At 32.2% G+C, this 15,223-nt stretch overlaps 1 protein-coding gene across 15 annotated transcripts; it reads right to left on the reverse strand.

Annotated features, from left to right (window-relative positions):
* Nucleotides 1-4,835: 4,835 nt before the first annotated feature.
* LOC120150731 lies at nucleotides 4,836-8,373 on the reverse strand. Of its 15 annotated transcripts, XM_039163353.1 has the most exons (14): nucleotides 8,289-8,373; nucleotides 7,286-7,433; nucleotides 7,112-7,189; nucleotides 6,938-7,015; nucleotides 6,764-6,841; nucleotides 6,592-6,669; nucleotides 6,418-6,495; nucleotides 6,244-6,321; nucleotides 6,070-6,147; nucleotides 5,896-5,973; nucleotides 5,722-5,799; nucleotides 5,551-5,628; nucleotides 5,377-5,454; nucleotides 4,843-5,112 (listed from the first exon to the last, which is right to left on the reverse strand). In XM_039163353.1, exons 1-14 carry the CDS (start codon nucleotides 8,331-8,333, stop codon nucleotides 5,102-5,104), a joined length of 1,062 nt encoding a protein of 353 aa, XP_039019284.1. In that variant the 5' UTR covers nucleotides 8,334-8,373; the 3' UTR covers nucleotides 4,843-5,101. The 15 variants fall into 15 exon arrangements, with proteins under 15 accessions (XP_039019292.1, XP_039019299.1, XP_039019298.1 ...); XM_039163361.1 differs by lacking the exon at nucleotides 6,592-6,669 and having other exon boundaries at nucleotides 4,836-5,112; XM_039163360.1 differs by lacking the exon at nucleotides 6,764-6,841.
* Between the last annotated feature and the right edge of the window lie 6,850 nt (nucleotides 8,374-15,223).

Genomic DNA, 15,223 nt, shown 5'->3' on the forward strand with positions numbered 1-15,223 from the left:
CTGTTTTGATATGAGTTACCGACCCAGGATTTTTCAGCTTTAAATTGTGACAATAAGCCGACAGTTGGGCAAACGATGCTTCTGGCGACCCCCTCAACAATTCCAAGGCATAACATTTGGCTCTCCAAGCTTGAGAATATGAGATACTAATCTTGAACCGAGCATTCATGTCAGTCATAATTTCATGTCCCCGATATACCCTTATCTATTCAAAAACATTAACTCAGCCAGAAAACCACCCAACACCTTTTTGTTTGCCTGTCTATGGTGAGGAAAAACTTGAGTTCTTGAACATGTATGTTTATCAATAAAAGTCCTAACTTGAAACATTTCGCAATCTTTTATCCTCTTTGCAATCATACGCCACGTACAGTTTTTGTCAATCATACACCTTATTTCGAAACGATCTTTGCTTGATTTGTTAACTTTTAGTTGATAGCCATCTTCCACACATTTCGTATACAAAGCTATCTTCAAGTCTTCCTTTGTATCAAAACAATCATCTTTCTTGATACGAATAATTTTTGTGTAACAATCAACTGCTATCTTTACCAACTCTTCTTCCGGTATCTGAAGTAATTCTGGCATATTCCAGTTATACTCCCGTGGCATTTTCTTCGAGGACTTTTCTTCGGGGATTTCTTCTTCTTCTTTTTCTTCTTCAGGGTTATATGATTTACAGAATGGATGTTTAATATGTTCATTCACAGTCGTAACTTCCTCCTCATTATCATCAACAACATCTTCCTCGGCAGCGGCTGTTTCATCATCAAAATTCGGGTATTGACCAATATCAAAATCATTACACGCAGGATCTGTTTCTTCTTCTGAAACATCATCAAAATCTGAGTATTGACCAAGATCAAAGTCCGGGTATTGACCAAGATCAAATTTCGAATACTGACTAGTACTCATAATTTTTTCTGTTGGCTCATCATCGTCTAACTGGTCAATACGAAAACCGAAATTTGGTGCTGAAAGTTGATTGGGATTTGGATTAGGGAAAGGTTGTGGGTTTTGAGATTGTGTTTGGCATTGGAAATGTGGTGAAACAAAATTTGCTTGGTGATGAAATTGTGGTGGAACCATTAAATTTTGAGCACCATAAACTGGGGTTGAAAAACTCAGTTGATTACTACCCGCTACTGACCCAACTTCCCTACTTCTAGGTTCAACAACATACAATGTAACATCATCTTGCGAAACACTAATGTAAGCAATGAATCGTTCAACATCTTCATTGTCGGTTAACAAATAAACTTTACCTTTTCTCTGATAAGATAGCCTAAATCCACTTAGGGGCTCTAAATTCAATTTATTTGCAACACGTAACATTAGAGTTTCATAAGTTAACTTTTTTAATGACAGTTTTAGTTGAAGATTTATGGGTAAAGACATATATTGTAAAACACCATGAACATTCTCCCATGACCCTCTAAAACACAAATCTATCCAAACATGATCAACATTAGATGATTTCATTATTGTAAATTAATTTACTAAACAAACGAGCTGCGAAACTAAAACATGTTGCCGGATGGGGAAGGATGTCGTTGGATATAGGAACGGATGTCGCCGGAGAGAGTGATAGATGGAGATGGAATGAGTTGCGATTTAGGGATTTAGGTTATGAGTTGTTGCTGCTGCATAGTTATATACCCAAAACATTTGTGTTGCGAAACTAAAACCTGTTGCGAATTTGAAATTCAGTAATGCGATAGTCAGAATCGCGTTGCGATTATGTATTATCGCGTTGCGATTTACATATTCGCATTACGATTTTCTAAAATCGCAATGTGATAGTTAAAATCGCGTTGCGAATCTGGAAACTAATTTGCGATAATGGAGATCGCGTTGCGATTTAGAAATCGCATTACGATTTTGTTGGTCATTTTATAAATCAAAAAAAAAATAGTCAAAATTATATATTATAAAATTTTTTCGATCACTAAGGTTATTTTCTCAAACTATAATTACTTGTAACTCTCCGCGCCCATCTTTATTTATTTAGCACGATTAAGAAAATATTATAATTTCCCCTCTCCTCGGGGATAACAAACACTGACATTATAATTTTCAGTGCCCATCTTAATTAATATTGACTGTAAACGATAGAAAGCTGTTATAAAGTTTCTCAAACCCATAGTAGTTTATATTAAATTTATTAATTTTATTTTACATTTAAAGCTTATTTAAAAATAAAATAGGTTCTAATACGTGATAAATTTTAATTACACGTGATAAAATATTTGAAATTAAATAATGTGTATGGTACGTGTCAATATACGTATTTACACTAGCACGACGATAATACATGTATATATATTTATTTCAATCATTTAATGAGTATATATTTAGAATATAATATTTAAGGATAAAGTACACAAACAGTCCATTGACTATAGAATGATGTTTTGTTGAGCCTCTCGATTATTAAAAGTTACAAAATAGTCCTTCAACTATAGGATGTTATTTTGTTGAGTCTCCCGACTATTAAAAGTTACAAAATAGTCACCCAACTATTTAGTATGTTCCAAACTCGTTATTTTTCGTTAAAAAATTGACAATAGTCTGAGTTGGACGTTAAACTGATGAATGACATATGATAAAATTTGATCCTAAAATCTAAAATTACTATCTTATCTCAGTCAATAGGTTAACATTCAACTCTAATTCTTGTTAAATTTTTAACGAAAAATGACGAGTTTGGAACATACTAAATAGTCGAGTGACTATTTTGTAACTTTTAATAGTCAAGGGACTTAACAAATCAACGCCCTATTATCGAATGATCATTTTGTAACTTTTAATAGTCGATGGACTCAACAAAACATCACCCTATAGTCGGAGGACCAATTGTATATTTTACCCTATATTTAAATATTAAAAAAACTCATGTATAAACAACATGAAATTTGAAAATATAATGTCAAAAACTTATTGATTTTAAGCTTAGTACGACAATCAAAGATAATATTTGATATTAAGATCTCGAGCAATTCATAAGGTAACCATTATCTTTAGTACATGTCATGTCATCTTTTTACGAAACACTTTAACACGTTAGTAATTCAATACGTAAGGAAATGTAGTAATTCAATATATAAAGAAATGTCACATCTATAAAATGTGTTGACTATTAGTCAATTAATAATTTCTTTTTAGGGTAAAACATAAAAATGGTCACTCGACTATAGAATGTCACTTTGTTGATTCTTCCAACTATTAAAAGTTATAAAATGATCCCCGACAATAAGACGTTGTTTTGTTGAGTCCATTGACTATTAAAAGTTACAAAATGGTCACTCGACTAGTTATATGTTTCAAACTCGTCATTTTCTGTTAAAAAATTGACGACAATTTAAGTTGGAAGTTAACATGCTGATTTGGGTATGATAAAATCATATTTTCACAATGTCTATTGGCACCGTAGTTGCTTTTAAGTACTAGCTCGACATTATAATGTTTCAAATACTGGTTTGACAACATAATGTAAACGAAGAGTTGATCCACAAAATACAACTCAAAATATTTTTTTTGCATCTAGTTAAATTTTTTATTTGAAAAATTAAATTAATTCAAATTTTATATCAGTTTTAATCGTTAAATTTTAATAATTTTTTTGAGATATCATTTTTATATGATACATAAAAATTATATCTAGTGGAATTTAAATATTTTTCTAATTTTTTAAAAAATTAGAAATTTTTTTTATATTTTAGAATAAATTAAACCCAAAGTTTCAAAAATTATTTTCCTCTCCGGATATTTTCTCGAGATTCCCCTCTTTTTCAAAATTTTTTCGCTACAAGATGAGAAACCTTAGCCGATCTCTCTCCTTTTTCCTTTTTTTTTCTTTTAGAGTTTATATCGTTTTTTATAGATTATATTAATATTTTATTTTATTTTATTTTATTTAATCTACGTCGATAATAATTTTCATTATGATTGTTGATCATCGGTTCTCTTCTCTCTATTTTTTAATTTTTTAATAAGAATAATTATGTCTTTGTGGCATTTTTCATTTTCTTTCTCGATCTTCTGACCGTTCTTTTTATTTTATGTTTTCTCAGAGTTGGATTTGACGACGCTACGAGTGATCAAGATTGTGCTTATTTGTAATAATGTTGATTTTCCCTGCTATTGACTCTCAGATTGAATTTGTATACACGCTTTTGCGTTCGTGGATAGTTTCTTAGGACGCTCTACTTTGATTTGTGATTCTCGACAGTCTTTCAATAATTTAATCTCCTTTTGCAGTAGTCTTTTGCTTAGGTTTTTAATCTTTCTCATGTATGATGCTTATATAATCTAAAGTTACTAATTTCAATTTTATAGGAAAATATATAAATTATATAATTAATTTAAGATAATAGTTATAAACCCTTATTATAATTTTAGATATTTTTACTTTTTAATAATTCTAATAATTTCTATTTAATTTTTTATTCCTGCCGAATATAGCTGCCCTCTCACCTTCTTAGGCAAAGCCCAAATAGCTTTTATTTGGGTTTAACCGGTGATGGGTTCTCCCACATAATGGGACCCACACCCAATGTCATTGTTGATTACGAGTTCGCAATGGGAATATATATATAATTTTGAGAGAGAAAAAAAGAAGTTTTAAAAAAAAATTGTGGATTTTTAGGAACAATTTACAGTTTTTCATTTGTAATGAATTTTTTAGAATTTTAAAGTTTTTTCTTTTTAATTTTTTACAAAAGTAAGAACTGATTACGTCACATGAACGAAATATTTCAAAGGAACAATGATGTAAATGGAATGAAAGTCGAGGGGCTAAACAAATTGAAAGAAAACAGTTAAATGATAACTTCTTTAAAATAAAGGGGCTAAAGTATATATTAAGCTAAACAAATATTACAACATAATGGATTTTTTAGGATTACGAGTGGAAGCACGCCTAACACATATCTTACACATTTATTAGAACATAAAGGATTTCTACTTGCAACGAGTAGAACAACCCAAACACACATAATATAAATACAGCACAGATATTATTTTGAATACATAAGATTCATCTTCCTTGAAAGCCCAATATTTTATTAAACGATTACTTCTCTTTTGATAAATATAGTCTTCAAGCTGAACCTGAAAGTCAACAATAAACTTCTTTAATTCACATATTGATTCAAATTAAAATCCGTCACAAAAAATTTATCAATTCATGTTATTGATTTTTATCATTTTTCTTTTGATAGTATATTATAGGAATTTGATTCCTAATAGATTCTTGCCCTCTATTCCCTAATTTTTGATCTTTTTACAAGAAATAAAATAAAAGAATTATAGACCAATCAAAATTTAAATTTGTAACAAAAGATTTATTCATTTTTACATGTTACTGAAACTTACCAACTTTCTTTGGATAGTAGACAAGAGGAACTTGGTTTATAACAGATTCTTTTATTGCATTGTCCATTTGCTGGCCATCTTTTTATAAGAGATAAAATAGAATAATTATAGACCGATCAAAATTTAAATTTGTAATAAAAAATTTATTCATTTTTACATGTTACTGCAACTTACCAACTTTCTTTGGATAGTACAAAAGAGGAATTTGGTTTATAACTGATTCTTTTCCTACTTTTTCCATTTTCTGACCATCTTTTTATAAGAGATAAAAAAGAATTATAGACCGATCAAAATTTAAATTTGTAACAAAAGATTTATTCATTTTTACATGTTACTGAAACTTACCAACTTTCTTTGGATAGTAGAAAAGAGGAATTTGATTTATATCAGATTCTTTTCCTGCATTGTCCATTTCCTGACCATCTTTTTATAGGAGATAAAATAAAAGAATTATAGACCGATCAAAATTTAAATTTATAATAAAAGATTTATCCATTTTTACATGTTCCTGAAACTTACCAACTTTCTTTGGATAGTAGAAAAGAGGAATTTGATTTATATCAGATTCTTTTCCTGCATTGTCCATTTTCTGACCATCTTTTTATAAGAGATAAAATAAAAGAATTATAGACCGATCAAAATTTAAATTTGTAACAAAAGATTTATTCATTTTTACATGTTACTGAAACTTACCAACTTTCTTTGGATAGTACAAAAGAGGAATTTGGTTTATAACAGATTCTTTTCTTGCATTGTCCATTTCCTGACCATCTTTTTATAAGAGATAAAATAGAACAATTATAGACCGATCAAAATTTAAATTTGTAACAAAAGATTTATTCAATTTTACATGTTACTGAAACTTACCAACTTTCTTTGGATAGTACAAAAGAGGAATTTGGTTTATAACTGATTCTTTTCCTGCTTTGTCCATTTTCTGACCATCTTTTTATAAGAGATAAAATAGAAGAATTATAGACCGATCAAAGTTTAAATTTGTAACAAAAGATTTATTCATTTTTACATGTTACTGAAACTTACCAACTTTTTTTGGATAGTAGAAAAGAGGAATTTGGTTTATAACAAATTCTTTTCCCGCATTGTCCATTTCCTGACCATCTTTTTATAAGAGATAAAATAGAAGAATTATAGACTGATCAAAATTTAAATTTGTAAGAAAAGATTTATTCATTTTTACATGTTACTGAAACTTACCAACTTTCTTTGGGTAGTAAAAAAGAGGAATTTGGTTTATAACAGATTCTCTTCCTGCATTGTCCATTTCCTGACCATCTTTTTATAAGAGATAAAATAAAAATTATAGACTGATCAAAATTTAAATTTGTAACAAAAGATTTATTCATTTTTACATGTTACTGAAACTTACCAACTTTCTTTGGATAGTAGAAAAGAGGAATTTGATTTATATCAGATTCTTTTCCTGCATTGTCCATTTCCTGACCATCTTTTTATAGGAGATAAAATAAAAGAATTATAGACCGATCAAAATTTAAATTTGTAACAAAAGATTTATTCATTTTTACATGTTACTGAAACTTACCAACTTTCTTTGGATAGTACAAAAGAGGAATTTGGTTTATAACTGATTCTTTTCTTGCTTTGTCCATTTCCTGACCATCTTTTTATAAGAGATAAAATAGAAGAATTATAGACAGATCAAAGTTTAAATTTGTAACAAAAGATTTATTCATTTTTACATGCTACTGAAACTTACCATCTTTCTTTGGATAGTATAAAAGAGGAATTTGGTTTATAGCAAGTTCTTTTCCTGCATTGTCCATTTCCTGACCATCTTTTTATAAGAGAGAAAATAGAAGAATTATAGACCGATCGAAATTTAAATTTGTAACAAAAGATTTATTCATTTTTAGTTGTTACTAAAACTTACCAACATTCTTTGGATAATAGAAAAGAGGAATTTGATTTATAACATATTGTTGTTTTGCTTCTTTAGTTGTTTCTGTCTGAAACTTTTCCTTCGTTTCATCATTACATTCTTCGCCTGGTGCTTTTCTTGCTGCGATTGTCTTAGTAAACTGCATAATAATTAAGCAATTGAGAGTTTTTAATCATGAGTTTTATCAATATTTGATATTGTAATTATTTTACTTTAATTTTGACTAAATTTATATTCATTATAAAAATGAGATATTAAGATGTTAAGTTGTACGTGGATAGTATAGTAATTTAAATTTAACTTTTTATTTATCAAATACTACTTTGTATTAATTTAACTATTTTATCATAAAAAGTACACATTTTATTAAATGAGTCAAAGTAAAAAAAATAAAACTAATCAAGGAATGTCACTAGTAAATGAAAAAATATTATTTTCAAAGGTACTGGATCTCTGATAAACACATATATTCTATAAATGTAACTATTCAAAATCAGGATCTCTAAATAAAACAACAATCTTTTTTACTTAAGAATGGGTATGGGTCGGGTTAGGTTTTCGGCCAACCCAATTCGACCCAAAAAGTATGCACTCACTACCCGAAACCTGACCTGACTTGAGTTTAAGGTGATTTCACCTGATCCGAAATAAATATATTTATAAAAATTATTAGTTTTATTTGATATAATAGGAATCTAATTGAAAAAAATATATAAAGGGAGATATTATTATAACTTTCCCTAAATATATAAGATATTATTACATTATTTTTAAAATCAATTATTGTTCACAATAAACTTAAACTCGATCCGATTCAAAATTAATTTTTTTTTTAAATCTGACCTAACAAAATCGGGTCAAGTTGAAACCTGTTAAATTTGAGTCACATACACATCCCTACTTTTATAACTAAAACCACTGCATGGACTATTAATTACTTGTTTTTCAAACATAAATGTTTAAGGAATGTAAAACGAGGAAAAAGAAAATGTACCAAAAGTATGCAGAGGAAAGCGAAGAATACAAGAGTAGATTTCATGATTGCAAAGAAAACCAAATAGCTTTTCAAGGATAGCTTGACTGCGATATCCGTTCTACCACGCACACATATATATAGGAAGGAAGATATCATTAAAAATTAAAGAAATATAATAATATCCTTAAATAAGTATCACCTAACCAATATTAAATAGCAAATTGTAGATATTATATTTTAATTGAACAAAAAGATAAATAAGAGTCACGTTCGATTATATTATTAGGAAAAAAATTAAATAATCGAATGAATATTTCTATGATGTTTATAATTTTAATTGCTTATGATGATTTATAATTTTAATTGCTTATGATGACTCCTCTGAAAGGACTATTGACATTGATGGCAGATTACAGAGTTTTCAAGGAAGAAGAATAGATGATAAATGATTTTTTAATGAAAAAATGAGAAATTTTTAAGAGAGAGATTATCTGATTTAAGTCTCTAATTAAATAAATATTTATATTCATTAATTTATATTTTTTTAATTCGTTAATATAAAGTAATAGAGTACAATGATGACGATTCAATGAATATATAGAGGTTATACTTTTTCATATTTGCTTAATTATTTTAAAATGTTGAATAAATGGTTTTCAAAGAAAAAAAATTAATCCCTTTGATAAACCGTGTGACACTTAAATCAAATATGGTTTAAGGAATCGGTTAAGGTACAATGAAACTGGAATATAGGATGAGAGGAGAGAATGGATTTGGATATCTCTTGTTGTATGGATATGGTCCTGATGAACAGATTTTGGGCCTAAATTTTTTTGACAATAAATATGTTAATAATTTTTTATTAATGTCGACTAGATTTCATTAATTAAAATAATGGGATGAATCAAAATAACAATGCACTCGAATATAGAGCAAAAAATGGGACAATAGTCACAAAAATTTATACATAAAATAAAAATATAAAACCCAAAGATATGAAGAAAAGCAAAACCTTCCATTGAGAATGATGTCCAACATCAAAAGAACCTAATAACCTTCATAAAACTCATTGTCTCTGTCAAAAGAGACGTTTTACGAAGTGATAAAAGAGTGGTGACTGAACCAAACAATTTGGCAGGCTATTTCGCTACACAATTTTGATTATATCGACAAACAACCTTTTACCGAGGAGGGGATCTGACAATATGTGACCACTGACAAACCAATCAGAAAACAAAGGGCATGAGGATATTTGTGAGAGCACTAACACGACCATAGTTATATGCGAAAAACGTATCAAAAATCATAAGGAACGTGCTACGAGAGCAGAGGAAAACGTATCACAAAAACAAATTCTTATTTAAATTAAATTGAAAAAAAACTCAAGAAAAAAAAACAAGAAAAACAAAGAACATAGCATGAAAAAGAACAAGAAAAATAATAATTATTGACAGTCGGCAACCGATTATAAGATTAGTACTGCCGTCGGCTAAACAAAAATAAAAAGGAAGGGGGAAGGCGGCACACAAATATTAATAGAAAACTTAGATAAAAAATCCTATTATATGTTAATAAATAAAATAAAAATAAAAATTTTGATATTAAAGTAAACCCATATTTTAATATAACATCAAGCTCTAATAGGAGTAATGACTTGATAAACTTTGCAAAAAATTTCGAAGATGCAACTGACTTAAATGTTACCTGACTATTAAACGTATTAATATTGTATCAATCAAATTTACAATGAGCATTAAATATCAACCTTCAAAATATCAGTGTTATATCAATTAAGTTCATAATTAGTCTAGGCATCCTTCTAGGCATTAAATACCAATGTTTTATCAATTAAGTTCATAATTAATTAGTGTAGCCATCATTCTAGTTATCTCTCTCTTAATGAAAACATACGTGAAGGGAAAATAACATCAAATTAATGATAAAAATAACAATCATCTCTCAATCATTATGACTATAGTTATCGAATAAAGATAATAGAGCGGAATCAAGTGTCACATATATCTCGATATAATTCTCACTCGAAATACATAGTATTGACTTAGTGTCACCATAGCAGTCAAGTCAAATATCATGGTTATCCACCGGTCATCATTGTATACAATCACATGTATAGGTGTCCATAGGCCATACATGGCAATCATTGCCTCACAAGGTCAATCAAAGTAGTTCAATTGCATGAACTTCAAATATCTCTTTTGCCTTAAAGAATCCAATTACAACTCACACCACAGGGAATGCAACTGACTCAGAGGAGGGGTTAATAGATACAGATAACCCACAGGGCACTCGTACTAACAATATGATGTTACCCTCTGGGACAGAGGCTAGACACAACTTACCCCTGGAGACTAGGCAAGACTAGCAGGGAATTGGTCAGGACCAACAACAAGAGCAACTACTATTTCTATTAGCTTTCTCCGAATCTCGACGTGTGAATTTCGTTGCTTGAATGTTTCGCGAAGAACGAGTACATAGGACCATTAAATCTGTTGGGGGTGGCAAAGCAAAGCTCGAGTGTCTCCTCAGGGTTTATTTTGATCTGATTGTATCCTGAGAAGCCATCCATGAAGAAAAACCATGAATGCCCCGTAGTGTTATCCACCAGGGTGTCTATATGAGGTAAGGGAAATTGTCCTTTGGGTTAGACTTATTAAGGTCTCGATAATCTATGCACATGCGGACCTTCCCATCATTCTTAGGTACAAGCACTATATTGGCTACCCACTCAGGATATTTTGCCTCCCGAAGAAAACCTACATCGATTTATTTTGTTACATCTTCTTTAATCTTTAATAACATCTTTGGTTTCATCCTTCTGAGTTTGTGTTAGACTGATTTGCATTCTGGTTTAATGGGCAACGTATGGACTACTATATTAGTACTTAGCCCTGCCATATCTTGATACGACCAAGCAAAGACGTCTTTGAACTCATGGAGCAAACTTATCAACTCTAGCTTTATTTTTACGGATAGAGTAGTGTCAATATTTATTTCTCTCTATACTTCTACGATCCCTAAATTTACAAGTTCTAATTCTTCCTTGTAGGGTAGGATCTGTTTATAATCTCTGTCCACTAATATTAATAGCTCACTAGGGACTTTACATCTTCTTCGTCTTCACATTTATTAACTTCTTCCATACATAGTGGTCGCTCAAAATCTGTCTTGCAACTGGCCTCAAGAACAATTATGCTAGTATTATTGTGACATCTGTATGCAATTTGACTCAGATATATTAGAAAGTAAAGAACAAAGAATACGATGTAATGAAAAATACGAAGAATTTAGAGATTTAAAGAATAAAGAATAAATAAAAATATGATGTAACGAATGTAATGAAATAATACGAATAATGAAATGATTGCCATTTGAGAAAAATGTCTTTAATTGATTAATGAGATAAGCGTGAAGTTTTACAAAAAGTTCAACATATATTTTTTTAGATGCTAATACAAATTATTTTTGGGCATTAATTTGGATTGACCCTAAAAACTACGGGGAGGTCCTCGGCTGTCCAATTGTTGAGATTTTCACTAGGTAAGCATGAACGAATTCTAGCTAGAAACTTCCCGGGTTGGTTGAACCCAGAAATCATGTTGATTGATAGTCCCCTCAGAGCCTTGCCCATCCACTCTTGTTCTTTTGCCAGCCTTTCGGTTTCGATGGTGTTGGCCAGTTCTTGATCAACATCGTACACTCCTCCGAATTTGAAAGATCTCTTCAAAGGAGGGAAAAACATACGTTCTCTAGGGACGTCCTCTCCACTTAATCTTGCTTTCTTTACCCCAGCCCTCTTCTTCAGCTCTTGGCCACACTGCTGGAAGGTGGGCTTAAACCCGAGCCCGAAACAGTCTCTCTTCCATTCAACAATTATGGGTCGTACTTGCCCTAGAAGATCTTTTCCCAGTCCTTTTCCAGTTCTCGCTCCTCTTCCTAGGGTTTGCTTCACTGTCATCTTAGTACAATATGACAGTGCGGGGTGGGGAATTCTGTTTCCTTCAGCCACATAGGTTGCGTTGATAAATTCTAAAGCCCTGAAGGAGCATTCTAAGGCATCATTCTTGACGTCGATGTATGGGGTATCAGACATCACATAAGTTATGATCTCTTGTTCAGCTCTGATGCTGACCAACCTTCCATCAATTACAAATTTCAGCTTTTATGTAAGGATGAAGGCACTGCCCCTGCTGCGTGGATCCAAGGTCTCCCTAGCAAACAGTTGTATGTCTAGTGGATGTCTATTATCATAAAATTGATGTTGTAAATAGCAGGCCTGATCATCAGGGGTATTTCCATCTTTCCCATTACATCATTCTGGGTTATGTCAAATGCCTTAATGATGTTATGATAAGCTCTCATGTGTGAGCTATCAATGAGTATCCTTTGTAGTGTAGCTAAAGGCATTACGTTCAGTACCGACCCATTATCTATAAGAACTCCTAGCAGGACATGTCCATGGTAGTGTACTATGATATTTAAAGCCTTAATGGATCACATCCCTCCTTCCGGGATCACATCCCTCCTTCCGGTATCTCATCATCAGTGAAGGTAATGTAGTTGTCAGCAGCTATTATCCCACAATTCGGTCCAACTTATTTGTTGAGATATCCTTAGGGATAAATGTTTGGTTAAGCACCTTTAGCAAGGCGTTCCGATGTACTTCGGAGTTTATCAAAAGATCCAAGATTGAGATTTCATATACTGTTTGTGAAGCTTCTCCATTATATTGTATTCATTGTGCTTTAGAAACCTCAAGAATTCATGACCTTGAGCTTCAGTCACAGGCTCGTGAATGATTGGTGGTGGCTCTTCATTGAAAATTTTTGGCACTACCACAGTTTTGGCTTTGGCCTTTCCCTTGTCTTCCTCGGTGGATGTTTCTGGTGAGTAGCATCTTCTGCTTCTTGTGAAGTGGCCCATCTCACTTACTTCATCTAAACTCAATTTATTTTCCTCGTTTGTTCTTTCAGACATCTTAGAGCCCTCTGGTATTGATACGTTGACCGCATAACTCCAGGGAACCTATCGGGTATCCTTGACTAGAAAGGGGGACGAAGTTGTATTCACCACATTTAGAGTTGTTGATGATGATATCTCTTATCCCATATTAACTGTGATGACTATCGACATTCTTGTCCCCGACGTCCTGCCCGAGCCATCCGTCATACAAATGTCTATTTCTTATGGTTTCTCATCTTTACTAAAAAATTCCACTTTTCTGCTATACATCATTTTCTGAAGTAATCTTCGAAATTCGAGACAATTTTGAATGTCATGGTCTTCAGTTTATTGATATTCGTAGTATGTTTTTCATTATAATGGCCTTGATTCGGGATTACCCTCAATCATTCCCAATGTACACAGCTTCCTGAACACCCAACAAAGAGGAGACTTGACTTATGATAAATTTCTCTTGGTCATCCTGATCTATCTTTCTTCAACCATATTGATTCCCTACCCCCATAATTGGGCAAAGGTGAATGTTTACAGTTGGTGTTTTGAATTCCAAATCTCTAGCGTTGATGAGGTTTTGGACAACCTTCTTAAAATGCGAGCATTTCTCGATATCATGCCTAATGATCCCTACATGGTATTCGCAGTGGGCGTTGATATTATACCAGTGAGGGTAAGGTGGCTGCATCGAAGTTAATTTATAGGGACACACTAAATCCACCTTCAAGAGCGAGGTGTAAATTTATGAATATAGTACTGGCACTGGTGAGAAAGTTGGTATTGTATTCTCCCTTCTTTGCCCTCTATTTTCATGGGTGTTGGTCCTCTCTGCCTCAGGTTGAGAAATTGTAACACTGGCTACGTAGTTCTTATTATAAGTGCTCACATGGTTTACTTTGTTGTATTTATTTTTAAAATAGGGTTTCTTCGACCCTTCTCCTCCTTCAATCTTGCCACTCCTGATGGCATTCTCGATTAATTCTCTGGAAATGACCAAGTCAGTAAAGTTCTAGGTAGCATTTCCTAACAGATGCCCCAAATATGGAGCCTTTAGGGTATTCACAAAGATAACTGTAGCCTTATTCTCCAGCAATGGGGGTTGTACTTGTGATGTCATATCGCACCATCTTTGGGTGTACTGCCTGAAGGTTTCGCTATGTCACTTTTTCATGTTTTGTAACGTCCACCTGTTAGGTACCAGGTCATTGACGTGACAATACTGTTCTAAAAATGCATGTACCAAATACATCCATGATTTTATCTGGGATCTAGTCAACTGATTGTACCATTTGATTGCAGATCGAGTTAAACTATCTTGGAAGTAATGTATCAGCAGCTTTTCTTTTTCAATATGTCCTACCATTCTTCTGCAGAACATAATGAGGTGGGCTGATAGGCAAGTAGTTCCATCATATTTTTCAAAGTCTAACGCTTTGAACTTCGGCGACAGTATTAGATCGGGAACCAAACTTTTCTCCCTTATGTCCTTTCCGTAGAATGACTCCACCTCTACTGATCTTACCCTTTCCTCCAGATATTTCAATTGCTGGATTATTTCGTTGTTAACCTTTCCTTTTTCTGATACTTTCTGAAAGTCAGGTGGTAACTCCTCCACGCCTGACTCAACAGGTCTTACCCTGACAGCCGGTGGGTAATTGGTTTGATATGTGGGCTCAGTATGATTCTGTTGATTTGCCATGTAGACTCCTGGGCGAGCTTCCTATAAAGCTAACGATCTAACAGAAATGTGCACTAGGGTGAAACCGAGACGATGCAAAGGGACTGGTGTAAATCCCGGTGGGTGCTGGGGGTCAGATGTAAACCCAGCAAGATGCGATGCTCCTGGTCCAAATCCTGGAGGATGCGAGGAATCTTGCTTAAATGACATTAGTTGGTCATCCATAACATTTCCACATTTAGTATGCTTCTTAAACATCTCTTCGATCTTTTGTAGTAGATCGACTTACGAGTTTGTCATC

Source organism: Hibiscus syriacus, unplaced genomic scaffold, assembly GCF_006381635.1.
Source record: "Hibiscus syriacus cultivar Baekdansim isolate YM2019G1 unplaced genomic scaffold, ASM638163v2 tig00111025_pilon, whole genome shotgun sequence".
NCBI lineage: Eukaryota > Viridiplantae > Streptophyta > Magnoliopsida > Malvales > Malvaceae > Hibiscus > Hibiscus syriacus.

Coding starts and splice junctions, on each gene's coding strand:
- LOC120150731 (XM_039163353.1), bottom strand. CDS start 8,333: ATGAAATCTACTCTTGTATTCTTCGCTTTCCTCTGCATACTTTTG. Junction 7,434..8,288: donor CTTTCCTCTGCATACTTTTG/GTACATTTTCTT, acceptor ATTATTATGCAG/TTTACTAAGACAATCGCAGC. Junction 5,800..5,895: donor CTACTATCCAAAGAAAGTTG/GTAAGTTTCAGG, acceptor TCCTATAAAAAG/ATGGTCAGGAAATGGACAAT.